Below are 17,137 nucleotides of genomic sequence, written 5' to 3' on the forward strand. Positions count from 1 at the left end.
GCTCTGCCAATCAAAACCGACGATAGGGCTCCTCGGGCTTCACGAGGGGACGCCGCACCTCCCCAGTCTGTGGTGATTCGCCGGATCGTCTTCGTGGGCGGGTATTGAGGGAGAATTGTGCCGCCGTCTACGTCACAGCAGCGCGCGGCTCCTTCAGGCTCGCGGCAAGTAGCAGGGGCTTCTTCCCGCCCGCCCCTCTGGAGCACTTCACAGGGCGGCTGTAGCCGGGGCGCGCGCCGCCTTCGCAGAGTCCAGCCGCCCCGCGCCGGTGAACGCTGAGGTAGGGCCAGGCCCGTCCCGGCCGCTGCCGTTCTTCAGGTCTGTGTGCGAAAGACCTTCCCGCCCCCCAGCGAAGGGCAGAGCGCGGCCCGCGGTTACAAAGCCGGGGGAGTCAGCCCGTTGCACCTCACCCCCTACTTACACCAGGTAGGAAGTTGGACTTTCTGGAGTAAGGCACCATGCAGCGACCAGTGCGTGCAGGGGAAACGAGCGCTGGCCATGTACAAACCTGTCTTCTGAAGCAACTGCTTTCTACCCTGGACACAGGGCTGGGCCTACTGCTGCCCTCGGCCCCTGCTGCTTCTGCCAGTAGGGTGACCAGACAGCACGTGTGAAAAATCGGGACGGGGTGGGGGGTAATAGGAGCCTATTTACAAGAGACTCAAAAATTGGGACATCTGGTCACCCTATCTGTCAGACAGCACAAGTATAGGTAATCTAAAGTACATTTTTCTACTCAAGGAGAGAAGCAAGCTCTGAGAATGCAAAACTTTATAAACGAGGGTTACCTCAATTATCAGTTCCCAGTAGCATAGTTTTGTTTTGTGTTTGTACAGCAGGAATCAGAGAATATCAGGGTTGGAAGGGACCTCAGGAGGTATCTAGTCCAACCCCCTGCTCAAAGCAGGACTAATCCCCAACTAAATCAGATGGACATCTAGATTGACAGCATGCACTCACAAGCCATATAATCACATGAAAGGTGTTCCTATGCCCATCTCATCATGAAGTAGCACTTTGCCATATTGGAATAATCTCTGGGTACTGCAGCAGCTGTTACCCTCAGACTGGAGGTGGTTTCTGGTGCCCTTATGCTAATAGAGTGGCATGCGTTTCAGGAGGTCTATATGAGAGTTGCATTTTATCCAGTGACCAGTCCTTCCTTGCAGAAATGTGCCAGCTCTGCAGCCCTGATGGGGACTAAGCTCTTAAGCACACAGAGTGTCCACATACTGCATTACACATACCGTAAGTGGTGGGTGCTACAGGAGACTAGGGAGGGGCTCTGGAGTTGTTGTACATGGCTGCATCTAAGAAACAGAATTGAGGATGAGTCGGTGACCCTCACACACCAGTCATAGCTTATATGAGGGCAGAATGGATTGTTTCTCTGTGGCACTTAATTTATGTCACAGAGCACCTGCTCCACTCTACCTGGACCTTCAAAGGTTCCTAATCCTCTCCAGCCCAGGTTACCACAACTCAGCCAAGTCTGAATTCTAAAGCCTGCAAGCACAAATCCATCATTAGGAGCACTGTGCAGGAGAATGTTCCCATTGCACGCTGCTGCTCTCTTCTCAAAAACCTGCTCCTCTACAGGATGAATGCTATAGCTACTGGTACCATATTGACTGGGAATGTTTCACTTCAGGACAAAATACAGAGATGAAATTTCTTGATACTTTAAATGACTGCTTCATGGAGCAGCTGATACAGCAACCCACAAGGGGAGAGGCAACTCTAGATTTAATCTTGAGTGGAGCACAGGAGCTGGTTCAAGAGGTAACTATAGCAGGACCGCTTTGAAATAGTGATCATAATACAATAACATTCAACATCCCTGTGGTGGGAAAAACACCTCAACAGCCCAACCCTGTGGCATTTAATTTCAAAAGGGGGAACTATACAAAAATGAGGGGGTTAGTTAAAAGGTACAGTGACTAATGTGAAATCCCTGCAAGTTGCATGGGCCCTTTTTAAAGACACCATAATAGATGCTCAACTTCAATGTCTACCCCAAATTAAGAAACAACAGTAAAAGAACTAAAAAAGAGACACCGTGGCTTAACAACCATGTAAAAGAAGAAGTGAGAGAGAAAAAGACTTCCTTTAAAAAGTGGAAGTCAAATCCTAGTGAGGCAAATAGAAAGGAGCACAAACACTGCCAGCTTAAGTGCAAGAGTGTAATAAGAAAAGCCAAAGAGGAGTTTGAAGAATGGCTAGCCAAAAACTCCAAAGGTAATAACAAAAATGTTTTTTAAGTACATCAGAAGCAGGAAGCCTGCTAAACAACCAGTGGGGCCCCTTGACAATCGAAATACAAAAGGTGCGCTTAAAGATGACAAAGTCATTGCGGAGAAACTAAATGGATTCTTTGCTTCAGTCTTCACAGCTGAGGATGTTAGGGAGATTCTCAAACCTGAACTGGCTTTTGTAGGTGACAGATCTGAGGAACTGTCACAGACTGAAGTGTCACTAGAGGAGGTTTTTGAATTAATTGATACTCAACTTTAACAAATCACCGGGACCAGATGGCATTCACCCAAGAGTTCTGAAAGAACTCAGATATGAAGTTGCGGAACTATTAACTAAGGTTTGTAACCTGTCCTTTACATCGGCTTCGGTACCCAATGACTGTAAGTTAGCTAATGTAATGCCAATATTTAAAAAGGGCTCTAGAGGTGATTCCGGCAATTACAGACCGGTAAGTCTGATGTCGGTACCGGGCAAATTAGTCGAAACAACAGTTAAGAATAAAATTGTCAGACACACAGAAAAACAAACTGTTGAGCAATAGTCAACATGGTTTCTGTAAAGGGAAATCGTGTCTTACTAATCTATTAGAGTTCTTTGAAGGGGTCAAAAAACATGTGGACAAGGGGGATCCAGTGGACATAGTGTACTTAGATTTCCAGAAAGCCTTTGACAAGGTCCCTCACCAAAGGCTCTAAAGTAAATTAAGCTGTCATGGGACAAAAGGGAAGGTCCTTTCATGGATTGAGAACTGGCTAAAAGACAGGGAACAAAGGGTAGGAATGAATGGTTAATTCTCAGAATGGAGAGGGGTAACTAGTGGTGTTCCCCAAGGGTCAGTCCTAGGACCAATCCTATTCAATTTATTCATAAATGATCTGGAGAAAGGGGTAAACAGTGAGGTGGCCAAGTTTGCAGATGATACTAAACTACTCAAGATAGTTAAGACCAAAGCAGATTGTGAAGAACTTCAAAAAGATCTCACAAAACTAAGTGATTGGGCAACAAAATGGCAAATGAAATTTCATGTGGATAAATGTAAAGTAATGTACATAGGAAAAAAACTAACCTCAACTATACATACAATATGATGGGGGCAAATTTAGCTACAATGAGTCAGAAAAAGATCTTGGCGGCATCGTGGATAGTTCTCTGAAGATGTCCACGCAGTGCGCAGAGGTGGTCAAAAAAGCAAACAAAATGTTAGGAATCATTAAAAAGGGGATAGAGAATAAGACTGAGAATATATTATTGCCCTTATATAAATCCATGGTATGCCCACATCTCGAATACTGTGTACAGATGTGGTCTCCTCACCTCAAAAAAGATATTCTAGCACTAGAAAAGATTCAGAAAATGGCAACTAAAATGATTAGGGGTTTGGAGAGGGTCCCATATAAGGAAAGATTAAAGAGGCTAGGCCTCTTCAGCTTGAAAGAGAGGAGGCTAAGGGGGGATATGATAGAGGTATATAAAATCATGAGTGATGTGGAGAAAGTGGATAAGGAAAAGTTATTTACTTATTCCCATAATACAAGAACTAGGGGTCACCAAATGAAATTAATAGGTAGCAGGTTTAAAACAAACAAAAGGAAGTTGTTCTTCATGCAGCGCACAGTCAACTTGTGGAACTCCATACCTGAGGAGGTTGTGAAGGCTGGGACTATAACAATGTTTAAAAGGGAACTGGATAAATTCATGGTGGCTAATCCATAAATGGCTATTAGCCAGGAAGGGTAAAAAATGGTGTTCCTAGCCTCTGTTCATCAGAGGATGGAGATGGATGGCAGGAGAGAGAGATCACTTGATCATTGCCTGTTAGCTTCACTCCCTCTGGGGCACCTGGCATTGGCCACTGTCAGTAGACAGATACTGGGCTAGATGGACCTTTGGTCTGACCTGGTACGGCTGTTCTTATGTACCACAGTAGCCCCAGTACCCACTTTAATGGGTAAATGGAACTACTCTTCTCACTGCTTTATAACACAGGAACAGTGGAATGTCTAACTTTTCAATTCCAAGGAATGTCCAAGTCAATAAAAAGGTACTTACTTCCCTCCCCTGCCCCCAACACGTGATTAGACTGTGGAAGTTACTGCCACAGGAAATCATTGGGGCCAAGAATTTAACAAGATTTTAAAAAGGGACCAGATATTTATATGGCTATCAAAAATATCCAGAGTTACCATAATTAATGATAAACATTTGGGAAGGGACAGTGAACCTCCTGCTTCTGGAATTAAGCCTGTCTGTTAGTGATCACGATGAGCCCTAATGTGGGTGCAGATTATCCCACATCACTTACTACAGGGTTCTCATACCCTCCCCTGCAGCAGCTATTGCTGTCAGGTACAGGAGAGTAGGTTACAAGCATCTGAGGTGTGATCCAGTCTGGCAGTTCCTACATTTCTATGCTCCAGAACAAATGGCACATCACTTGGCACTCCCTGGACCTATGCCTCCCTTGCTCCCTGACATGGATGCTGTGGCTTCCAGGACCCAATCCTCCCGCCCTTTGCCAGTACTTGACTGGAAAGTGATCTCACTGAACATCATCCAGGTGTCAGCAAAGTAATACTGGCAACTTGATGGCGCTGGCCATGTGATAAAGCAAGGGCACAGTGACGAACTATACACTGGGGTTGACATTCAGCACCAGCACCAAGGAGATGGTGTTGGACTCCCACTCACTGGCATTGGAGCAGAAATAGCACTGAATTTCCTTGAATATCTTCACCCCCTTGGCAAACGTGTTGCAGTGCACTGGCGTGGCAGCAACAGAGTCCCAGATGAGCTTGACACCAGCACAGGCTGGCAGCATCTGCTGCCCAGGGCAACTCAATAGGAATCAGAGACCCTGAGATAGTCACACAGGGAACACTGGGCTCATCGCACCATTGGTGGCACCCTCACCTAGAACTCTAGCTTGTCAAGGGGCCCCGGGAGGAGGGGTTGGGGGACATTTCCTTAGCATTTCATCATAGGAAACTTGCCACTGTCTGAGGTCATAAATGGAGTGAGTCTTTGGTCTCATTCCAGGCACTAGCTGACAGGTCATAGAAACATAGTGATTACAGATAGAAGTGGCCCATTAGTCACTCACAGGCAGGGATAGTAAGTGGGGCAGCAGAACAGGCTGAGCAGAGCAGGAGCTGGTGGCTAGGGCTGAGGAGGCATGGTGCAGCTGAGTGGGCAGTGTAGCTTTGCATCACTCATGTTCACTATTCTTGACAAAGCCCCCCCCCCGATGCAGGGCAGACTGTGTCCTAGATCCTAAGGCCTTACATTAGCATTTTGAGAGGCACATGACAAAGTCTAGTCCCTTTCTAGAACGTGCCTTCTGCAGTCGGGCACATGTTCTGAGAGACAAGGCCACAACAAGCCCTGACTGATGTTACCAAGAAAGGTGCCCCTGGAGCCACAGACCTTCATGGTGGTGAAGTTTCTGATCCGATGAAATTCAAACATGATTTAAATGTAGCCCCCAGTGCGCCACTCCATGTAGTCATAGCCAGGCCACATGTGGTACTCATGGGTCTGTGTGAAGTCATCCAGGCCAGAAACACCATCCATCAGCTGGCCCAGTCCCTCAGTCATGCTGTAGCATAATGGATTCCTGGTCCACAGCTAGAGGTTAGAGCTGTTACCACCAAAAAAACCCAAACAGCTGCAGGATTAACAAACCGGTAAACTGAAGCATAGAGTAAATAACATGCTCAAGCTGACACTGAAATTTTATGGCAAAGCTGGACATTAAACAGGACCAAGCACCAGTTGAGCCCTAACCACAAAAGAGTGTAAAAGCAAAACTTGGTGCAGAAATCAGAGTATCCACAAAAGTTTCAGTGACGCACTTGTTTAACTCTTCACATCACCACCCAGTGCCGTTTTAATCTAGAAGAGGCTGTGAGCCTTTGAATCAAGTTGCATTGGGGGACCGGGGAGAGAAGATGGTCAAGGTTTGTTTATATACAAAGTAGCACTAGTTTAAATTGAAGATGTGATTTTTAAACTCATTTCAGCTGGTGCAAAACCCTATGTGAACACCCTTAAATGGACAGAACAGGTTTAAATCTAATTCTTATCCTGTTTTATTTTAATTCAAAGACTAATTAGATTTCTAACCAAGTGTTCACAGAGGATTTTGCACTTAACTAAATTAGTTTTTAAAATTAAACTGGAACAAAATTTGAATATATAGAGAAGACCTGTTACAGGTATCCTAGCCTTGAACACCATCATGGTGACTGCCATCACACTCCTATAACCCAAAAGCAGTATAGTTTAAATGGACTATCACTGCACCCATGAAATTCTTATATGCCCCTCATCACAGTATCCAAGAGCCCTAGCTCATATGCTCTCATTTGTAAAGCAGGAGTCACTCAACCTTAAACAGCACTTTCAGCTACACTTGGTCAAATAAAATTCTGTATGTGGTCCTAATTAAATCAACTGAAATTGCAGAAAGAATGTAGGGAGATCAGTCACTGATGCTAGGATTTGACCTGAGGTCAGATTTAAATTTTAACTCTCAAAAGTGTTATGGAAACTTTGGCGGCCACAGATGGTGAACCCAGTCATGTCTTGGCCAAAAGGTTGGAACTCCGGCATTATGGCACACTGTGTTGGAGCTTAGAAGTTCAGTACCAAATCAAAGGCAGTGCTGAGATTTCCAACGGACAGTAATTGGCAATATGGATTAAAATGGTATACCCACAGTTCATACTGTTTTCAACTTAAGAGACATAAAGAGATGATTGTAGAAAAGCAAGTTTTTTATTGAACCCATTTCTTAACAATGGAGCAAGTACATTTCGATGGAATTAGTTTGCCCCTTCCCTCCCATGTGGAGGGAAAAAAAAAAAAAGTTAAAACTGACCAAAACTTCAGTACAAACAAGTACCTGAAATGCTAATAGAAAGGACAAGAATTAGGACTTTAGGGCTGAAAGTCCACCAATGTGGCAAAGAAAAATAAAAAAATTCCACACATACACAACGCTGCAAATCTTTGAACCAATGGGGGTGTGGTGTAGCAGTACTTGATATGAACCCAAAATATCTGGGTTGGGCTTGGTTCTGTTTTAGGTAGTTCACACCAGTGAAGGTGAAAAAGAGACAATCTTCACTGCCATAAGAGAGGAATCAGGGCTAAGGCCAGCCACCCCACCTTTGAGGAGGGGAACACCTTAAAAAAAGGTTTCCAGGAATGTTGAATATTTAAAACTTTGCATGTGATTCAGGCTGGTTTTCCAAGAGTCACAGTAGAATGCACATTCTGGTCAACACTGAGATTTGCAAAACTAAATGCCTTGTTGTTTGTGTTTAATCTTTTCAATTCTGCCCATCTAAGAATTTCAATCAATAAACTACACAATTTAACAAAGACAAGACCAAGCATGCAAAACAATTGCTGCCCTAATCATGTCTATAGTATGTGCAACTCTAGTGGAGGAGGAAGAGGGCGATGAGATAAATCTCTAATTAAAAATTTTTTTTTTCTAAACTGCCTTTTCTCCCATCCAAATAAGCTTTCTGATCTTGCAGCCTATACATGCGTCACTCCACAGGAGATTTAACTTTATAAGAACTGCATTATTGAGCGTGTGAATCCATCAGTTTTTACTTCACTTGATGTTTGTTTTTAAACTGTTCTTAGAAAGTCAGGGTTAGAAGATGGGCAAACAAGCTGTACCACAGGTGGTCACATTCTTCTCAGGCAATGGTATCTGAGGGAAGAACATGACCTTTTGTGGCCCATACTGTCATCTGTTCACCCAAAAGGCACAATTCCATCAGATTAGTCTTCCATACTGTAACTACCCTGCTGTTATCCCTCATCACTGAGTATCACTGCTCCAGGCACAGCATCATGAATCCTGCAGCTCAAGTCAGATCATAACCAACTTGTAAAATGTGCTGCAAATCCCACTACAGCTCTACTCCCCTACCCCTCGAAAGGTGAATTAACCTATTCTTGGGCCATCATGCTCAATGGCAAAAGCAGAAAGCTCAGCTACTGTCTTACAAATGAGGCATTTTGACAATCACCACACAAATTAAACAGTTGAGAAACACCAGGGAAATGCAGTGCCAAGGGTAAAATAGTATTACATTGTAATGAGCATCCAGAGCATTTATGGTTTATTCATCCTGTTATGAAGGACTGACTCCAGGCACAGGGTGAAAGACTGTCAGAAGACATTTGCAGACAACACTAATACACATGGACTTCCAGCAATTCAGAGTAGTATCCACAAAACTTCCCTACCACTACCATTGAGGGCCAACATTAATAAGACCAGAAGCCTGCTACCAAGGATCAGACTGCAGAGGTCATTATAAATGCAGCTTGATGGGATGAGATTCCATCCAAAGGAAGATTTGATTTCTTTTGATACAAGGACCACAGAAGGCCACAAACATCCATAACCACACCCTAGGTACACTTATTTCAACTTCAGCATGATTGCCCTTCTGCTTTTTGAAAGGAAAACTTCAGTGTTCAAGTGCTATTAACCAACTTAGATAATTAAGTCAAACTTCCCACTACAGCAGTCTCTGCAGTGACATTCTCAGGGAGCCAATGCAGTTTGACTCAATGTTACGAGATGGAACTGAATGCAGCATGTTACTGGGAGTCAAGGGAGTACATAATCAGAGATGGAAGGGATAGGCTAAAAGGCTGTCTAGTGGTGTCTAAACTCCACAGATTTGTGTTATGGAGAAGCTTTGGGCTCGCTCTCTGGTGCGCCTAAGTTGGAGGAGTTTTGGTTTCCACACAGTAGCTTGCTGCGTAGATGCTGTGAAAGATGGTATTGGTGATGGCAGAGAAACCTCTCCTGGATAGAAGAACAGTATGACACAGTAGATAGGAGGATAGGAAAATTGCAGTCCCTGTAAGAAAAGAGAAGGGGGGTCCTAGTTTTTGAGAGGAGCGTGGATGATTAGGGAGGAGGAGGAATTTGGTTACAGTAGAGGAAAATAAGACTTCAGAACACAGCAAAACCAAATTTAATTGTGCAAATGAGATTACTTATAAGAACAGAGTTCATCCTGAGAGTGGCCCTGGGCAGGGAGCGTTGGAAGGTCCAGTTATCGTGTACTTTGCGCTGTCTAGATGCATGAGACAAGACTCAGGAGGAAGCCTGTTCATGCTGATTTGCAACACCAGCAATGGGGTGCAAACCCTTGAGACAATGTGTTTTCTCTGCTTATCTGCTCTTGAGAGATTGCACCATAAGAGAGGAAAAGCTACACTAAAAATCCACAAATCTGAATGGTTAGTGGAAGTTCTGTTTGGGCTTGGAAAAGCAGTAGTACTGAGAAAAGCACCCTGACTGATTCACTGATAGCACTGTGATCTTCAAAAACATATAGCTGCTGGTAGTGTTGGGAGGGACTAGAGCTCTGAACTGTAATGTAAATAAGTCAGAGAAAGTTAAGGAATTCCCTAAGCCATTTCTAAAACAGACAAAAGCATTTTAAAGAGAATGTCAGGAAGATTATTTTTTTATTTGGTTGAATAGGCCAATGGAGACCAATGTAAGATGCACATTCACAAGGGCTTGCATATGAAGTAGGTCAGGATCTTACTGATGTGTTTTAGCAGCATGAATGTTTCCAAAAAGATGAGACCAACACTGAAGACAAGAGGTTTCACAACAAAGCCAGTCTGATTTCACAAGACACTGGGGGAGAAGGTTAACAAGAATAAATTTTCCAGTTTTCATCATTCTGTGCTGCCTCATCTAAAACCCTATTCCCATTTGCTGTTCTGGTTGCAGTCAGAGATTCACCATCAAATACTCTTTCATATCTTTAGTGTTCCAAACAGCAATTTATGGTCCTTTTATATTTAAACTTTGAACTAAATCCCAACATCTTCCTTTAGGTCCCTGTTCCCTGATGCTAAATTCTGCCTGACACAGAACTAAGGGCCAAGAGATGGCTTTAGCAGCACTAGTCTAATGAAAAACGAACAGAAATCCTCATCCTAAGGCATGGTGTCCCTCCCCACCAAATTCTATTTCACTTCCCCATGCATCAAAATGAGAATATACATCCTGTTGGCCACAGCATCCTGTTTCCCTAATTCAGTACCTCTTGCAAATAACTCGTGACATGTTTCTGGGATACTTTAACACCTTCATCCTCAACAGATGAGGCACGGCCCAGAGTGTTTGTGCCAAATTATTTCCTAAATCTTACAGGCTTTTTTCACTGTTTTAATTTACTAAAACAAAAGCCACTTCTGGTGACTTCAATTGGACTGTACTGGAACTCAGAGTCTTCAGTGAGCACATGGTCATCTTTAAACACGTGAAAAGACAAAGACAAGAAAACAAACAACTCACTCACTAAAATTAACAGTGAAATTCCCAGGAGAAAAGAAAAAAATGTACATCTCTGTTGCATTTTGTTGTCAGCCTGTTTGTCATGTTCCATTTAACATGAAACTAAATGGATCCATTATAAAAAACCTGTTAAATAAATAGATGCGATGCTAGAAGAAATTTCAAGGGATGTTATAATTCATCATTCGTCCTGCTCTCTTCTCTAGCTTCTGGCTTCTTCTCACTCTCAGGTTCTATGTAATAAACAGAAACAAAAATAAAGTGAAATTATGATTATGAAGTGACAGGCATGCTGTACAATGTGTTTTTTTGGATGCTACGATAATATACACATTAAAATACTTCAACACACTCAGAACAGGGGATTGGTAGAGTTGTGGAGGTATGCTTGGGCAGTAGTATTAGATTGTAGCTACTACAAGTGGCATGATTAGACACCAACGCCTGATTCTTAAAACACTGATGCACATAAGTGGCTTTACTCATACGTGTAAGTGTTTGCAGAATCAGGCCCTTGATTAGCCCCAAAATTCTATTTGATTGGTGGTGACACTGGTGAGGACAGGAACAAAAATAGCAAGTTGCGGACATACCAAGGTGAGGTAAAGATTCACCCATGCTGTGTGGGTTAAAAAGGAGACCTTAAGGAGGGGGTAAACCAGTATGGCCACATATCTTGCCACATGGATATTTAGAGTCACACTGTCAGGTTAAAGTTGCTTTTGGAAAATACATTTCCTTCCCTGTTACAGACAATCCGTTGATTATTCAAGCTGAACAATTTTCTAAGAGTTTAATTTACTTGTTACACTCTACACTATTTGCTTAAAGTATCATTTAATTAAGTTTGGATAATGAAAATGTATTTCCTTGTTTATGGTCACTTGCAGGTTTTCACACACTAGCGCAGGACTGCAGTGTTTGACTTCCAAATGCTGCAGGGAACAATTGCTTTACAAGTCCCTAGAACTTTCCACTGGAATGCAAAACTGTCCAAGAGACATTTCAATGGGTTAGGTTGTAGGAGTTTTGGTTTTGATCCTTCTAGGGACACACTACCGCTATAATAGTCCCCTAGTTAGGTACAATAGTGTCCTTCAGCCTCACTGCACAGGAACATAGAATCATAGAATATCAGGGTTGGAAGGGACCTCAGGTGGTATCTAGTCCAACCCCCTGCTCAAAGCAGGACCAATTCCCAACTGAATCATACCAGCCAGGCTTTGTCAAGCCAGGCCTTTAAAACTTCTAAGGAAGGAGATTCCCACCACCTCCCTAAGTAATAAATTCCAGTGCTTCACCACCTTCCTAGTGAAGAAGTTTCCTAATATCCAGCATATCCCTCCACCCCCTTGAAACTTGAGACCATTACTCCTTGTTGTGTCATCTGGTACCACTGAGAACAGTCTAGATCCATCCTCTTTGGAACTCCCCTTCAGGTAGTTGAAAGCAGCTACAAATCCCCTCTCATCCTTCTCTTCTGCAGACTAAACAATCCCAGTTCCCTCAGCCTCTCTTCATAAGTCATGTGCTCCAGCCCCCTAATCATTTTTGTTGCCCTCCGCTGGACTTGCTCTAATTTTTCCACATCCTTCTTGTAGTTTTGGGCCCAAAACTGGACCCAGGACTCCAGATGAGGCCTCGCCAATGTCAAATAGAGGGGACTGATCATGTCCCTCGATCTGCTGGCATACTCCTACTTCCAGCTTCTCATCCACTGTAACCCCTAGGTCCTTTTCTGCAGAACTGCTTCCTAGCCATTTGGTCCCTAGTTGGTAACTATGCGTGGGATTCTTCCATCTTAAGTGCAGGACGTTGCACTTGTCTTTGTTGAACCTCATCAGGTTTCTTTTGGCCCAATCCTCTAATTTGTCTAGATCCCTCTGTATCCCATCCCTACCCTCCAGCGTATCTACCACTCCTCCCAGTTTAGTGTCATCTGCAAACTTGCTGAGAGTGCAGTCCACGCCATCCTCCAGATCATTAATGAAGATATTGAGCAAAACCGGCCCCAGGACTGACCCTTAGGGCACTCTGCTTGAAACTGGCTGCCAACTAGACCTGGAGCCATTGATCACGACCTGTTGAGCCTGGCAATCTAGCCAGCTTTCTGTCCACCTTACAGTCCATTCATCCAGCCCATAATTCTTTAACTTGCTGGCAAGAATACTGTGGGAAACCATATCAAAAGCTTTGTTATAGTCAAGGAATAAACACATCCATTGTCTTCCCCTCATCCACAGAGCCAGTTATCTCATCACAGAAGGCAATTAGATTAGTCAGGCATGACTTGCCCTTGGTGAATCCATGCTGACTGTTCCTGATCACTTTCCTCTCCTCTAAGTGCTTTCGAATTGATTCCTGCTCCATGATTTTTCCAGGGACTGAGGTGAGGCTGACTGGCCTGTAGCTCCCGGATCCTCCTCCTTCCCTTTTTTAAAGATGGGAACTACAGTGAAATCCCGCTATAATGCGATGTTTAGGGTCCAAAACTTTGATCGTGCTAAAAGCAGGGTTGCGGTATAGCGGGGTTTGTCAGTGGTCCCCAACGCGGTGCATTGATGTGCGCTGCCTAGTGCCCAGCCAGGGGAGAGAAGCCACGGTTCCCTGTCTGCCGGGGACAGAAAATGCCAGGGCTGCGGATGCCCGTTCTCTCTGTCCCTGGCAGGCGGGGAGCCGCGGCTCCTCTTGAAGCCAGAGAGAAGCCGCCGCCCCACACCTGCCAGGGACAGAGAGCACCGGTGCCCGCAGCCCTGGAGTTCTCTGTCCCCAGCAGGCGGGGAGCTGCGGTTCCTCTTGAAGCCAGAGAGAAGCTGTGGCCCGTGCCTGCCGGGGAGAGAGAGCACTGCTGCCCGCAGCCCCAGAGTTCTCTGTCCCCGGCAGGTGCGGGGCTGCAGCTTCTCCTCCCTGCTCTGGTGTTAGGGATCATTGGTATAGTACCGTATGGTATTATACCTTAAAAAGGAGCCAACCTGTGATTGCGTTATATGCGATTTTGCGTTATGGCGGGGCGCGTTATTGTGTGGTTCGACTGTTCATTAGCCTTTTTCCAGTCATCCGGGACCTCCCCCGATCACCGTGAGTTTTCAAAGATAATGGCCAATGGCTCTGCAATCACATCAGCCAACTCCTTTAGCACCCGGCCCCATGGACGTGGGCTCGTCCAGTTTTTTCTAAATAGTTCCAAACCACTTCTTTTTCCACAGAGGGCTAGTCACCTCCTCCCCATACTGTGCTGTCTAGTGCAGCAGTCTGGGAGCTGACCTTGTTCATGAAGATAAAGGCAAAAAAAGTCTTGAGTACATTCACTTTTTCCACATCCTCTGTCACTAGATTGCCTCCCTCATTCAGTAAAGGGCCCAACACTTTCCTTGACTTTCTTCTTGTTGCTAACATACCTGAAGAGAAAACCCTTCTTGTTACTCTTAACATCTCTTGCTAGCTGCAACTCCAAGTGTGATTTGCCTTCCTGATTTCACTCCTGCAGTGCTTGAGCAATATTTTATACTCCTCCCTGGTCATTTGTCCAATCTTCCACTTCTTGTAAGCTTCTTTTTACGTTTAAGATCAGCAAGGATTTCACGGTTAAGCCAAGCTGGTCTGACATATTTACTATTCTTTCTACACATCAGGATGTTGTTTTTTTCTCTGCAACCTCAATAAGGATTCTTTAAATACATAATTGCCACATCAAATCAACCAATGTCCCATTTCAACAGTGGCTGGAACACTCCAAAAGTTCTAAAGCAGATGTAACCATGTCCTTCAAAATAGCCCTAAGATGACAGTTCGGGGCTTTAAATCCGTTAGTGACCCCTTCAGATGGTCTATATTGCACGTGTGAACAGGTGTTACACCGTTCCCTTCCTCAGTTCTAGCATTAGTGTTAAAGGGGCCACAGCTACCATTCCCATCCCAAACGTTTTTCTGTAGCTGGCCCTCTCAGTTGTAAAGTTTGATTCACTGACACTTTCTCAGCAGCCAGAGGCTCCTTCTCACCCCATGGTTCATTTGCAGGAAAACAGAAATGGAGAGAGATTTGCAAACAGTGGGCTACGGACATCCACGGTCACTAAGTTCCATTTCCTTACACAAAATTAATCCCTACCTGTGTCCGGTCCGGACTGATCACCTAGTGTTGCTTCCTCGACTATGGGAGGTTCCCTGACTGGACTGACATCTTCAGGTTTATCTGTATTATGGGGGAGAGATGTGCAACAAGTGGTCATACAAGTATGTCAAGCCCAACACCTCCCCTAGCTCTGGTATAGAAGATCAAATGTACAGATGAAACACTGGACAAGAAAAAAAGTTTGCCAATGTGGATTGTAAATGACCAACTGCAGCCCATCACTAGAAGATTACTAATTTCTCATAATTGATCCTGGGGAAAGCAATGGGATGGTCAGTAAGGGTAGTCAATAGGGGCACTTTGAGAAAACACAGAAGTACCCCAGCAAGCAGAGGAAGCATCAGGCAGCAAGCCATAAGGGAAGGGTTCAGCAGGGATCAAGGGCAGCCAGAGGCAACTCTGGAACAGTCAAAATAGGTGTGGGGGTGCTGTTCTGAGCTTGCCAACAGCCACTGGAAGCAGATAAGGCCCAGGTTGAAGGCCTGAGAGTTGTGCAGGAAAAGCCATCCCACGGGCTGGAGCCTGACTACGATATCCTGCTAAAGGAACCAGGGTTAGCATAGAGGAGCTTTGTCCACAGACAGGAGTGGTTTAATCTTTATAAAGGGACTGGGCACTCAAGACCTCATCTACCTTGAGAGATGGAGAGCTGTAAACTCCTAGCATCCCTAATGATGTGACCTAGGAAATCTCTGAAATCAGCAGGCATCCAGAGCAAGGTGTCACCTCTTAGAAGGCTGTGCCTCTTAGTGGGGAGCAGAGACCAAACTGATGCTGAAGGTGGTCTCTTCTCTAGTCTATTTAAGCCCCAGAGGCAGACACTTTCCCTCCCATGAGCTTGTAAAATCTGGACACCTGGTCAAACAAATGTCAATGGAAGAAGATACAGAAGTAACACTTGGAGCATGCTATATTGCACCAAGCTTTCTCCAGTAATTCCCTGATTAGGAGGATCAGCAGCTTTTCCACTTTTATCAAAGATTTCTCTCATTACAATCTCCTTTTCTTCAGTGCACACAGCTTTGAGAGAATATTACTCCTGGTGGTTTTATAATATCAGATGCTCACAGGAGCACCTGCCTGTCCTGAGTGTGCCTCACCTTCTCCTTTCTCCTCCTTGGGAGGGATAACCTTCTCGCTGTCGGGGGGAGCTGTGGCATTCTTGCCTGAATCAGTTTTTGTGGTATTCTTTCCTTCTTGGGTCTGGGTTTTGCAAACTTAGCCTTGTTCAGTAGATACTGCACCTCCCTATCCAGGGCTGCTATCTTCAGCTCTATGTCCTTGGACAGCAGGGTGGGCTTCTCAGTGGGAGGAAGTTTATTCTGTTCTGCCAGTGTCTCGTTTTTCCAAGTCTGAAAGGAAAGCCCAGGGTCAATCTCTCCCCATGAATATGCTGCTATTTCCTGGTTAGATGAGTTACTGCTTTTAAACACACAATTCCAGACGCAGCACCTGGGCATTCTAATTGCCTGTCATCAACAGGGCTTCCACCCCAACTCCTCCAGCCTCTTAGTTCTACAAGGCCAGAGAACAAGAGTGCCATTGGCTGCTCTTAAAACCGTACAAATACTAATTACCGGGAAGGCACTAGCCTCCCATATTGCACATGAACCAGCTGTATCTCCAGTCGCTACGTTTTTCCAAAGCAATATGCAATCAAGTTTGGTAGCAGGGAGTATTAAAACAGACAAAGGTTTTCCTAATGTGAGGAGAGGCTGTACATCCTTTGCTCCCTATTCCCAAGTGAAAGTAAACCCATTAACCGTGGCATGGATCACATCATCCAACAGCACATCCTGATTGGGCTCCCCAGCCCCTTCACTTACCACAGTTTCACTGATTGCTTTCTCTAGGGTACTCAGTTCCACCTCTGTGAATATCTGATCAGCCTCTGGAATCATTCGTGCTCCCCTGAAAGACAAAAAATTATTTTTGCTCCAATTGTTGTCAGGGTACATTTGCATCAATGATATTTGAAATTTCTATGAGTCATTGCACAAATCGACTCATGTTTTTGAACCTTACTGCTTTTCACATATACATGAACTTCTGTCCAAGGAAAGTAAACACTAGAAGACCCAGGTATTTTAGGTGATTGAGGGTTTTGTATTCCATTCCCAATCACATTTAGCAGGGACCAAAATTTACCACGGGATTGGCCCTTGAGTGGGTTTGCTAGGATGGTTGTATGGGGGCGGAGAGACAATCCTGACCCTCCTGAGAATGGGTGCACTTTGCAGTATGCATGGGATTTCATACTCTTTGTTCTGAGGAGTCCGTATGGGCTTTGAGCGTTTCTGTTAACACACTCCCTAAAATTCCTATCAGGCTCTACAAGAAGCCACATACCAGCCTGTTCCCTCTATGGGTTTAGCAGCTAGCAGGCCAGATTC

At 44.6% G+C, this 17,137-nt stretch overlaps 1 protein-coding gene across 1 annotated transcript in view; it reads right to left on the reverse strand.

Moving 5' to 3' along the window:
• Nucleotides 1-7,013: 7,013 nt before the first annotated feature.
• HYOU1 (hypoxia up-regulated 1) overlaps nucleotides 7,014-17,137 on the reverse strand; it is a 38,075-nt gene continuing 27,951 nt past the window's right edge. The window contains 5 exon segments of the mRNA XM_030538069.1: nucleotides 7,014-10,845; nucleotides 14,721-14,804; nucleotides 15,845-15,937; nucleotides 15,940-16,096; nucleotides 16,571-16,655. Coding sequence (XP_030393929.1) covers nucleotides 10,784-10,845; nucleotides 14,721-14,804; nucleotides 15,845-15,937; nucleotides 15,940-16,096; nucleotides 16,571-16,655 — 481 coding nt within the window. The 3' untranslated portion in view covers nucleotides 7,014-10,783.

Source organism: Gopherus evgoodei, chromosome 19 (assembly GCF_007399415.2).
Source record: "Gopherus evgoodei ecotype Sinaloan lineage chromosome 19, rGopEvg1_v1.p, whole genome shotgun sequence".
NCBI classification, from domain to species: Eukaryota; Metazoa; Chordata; order Testudines; family Testudinidae; genus Gopherus; species Gopherus evgoodei.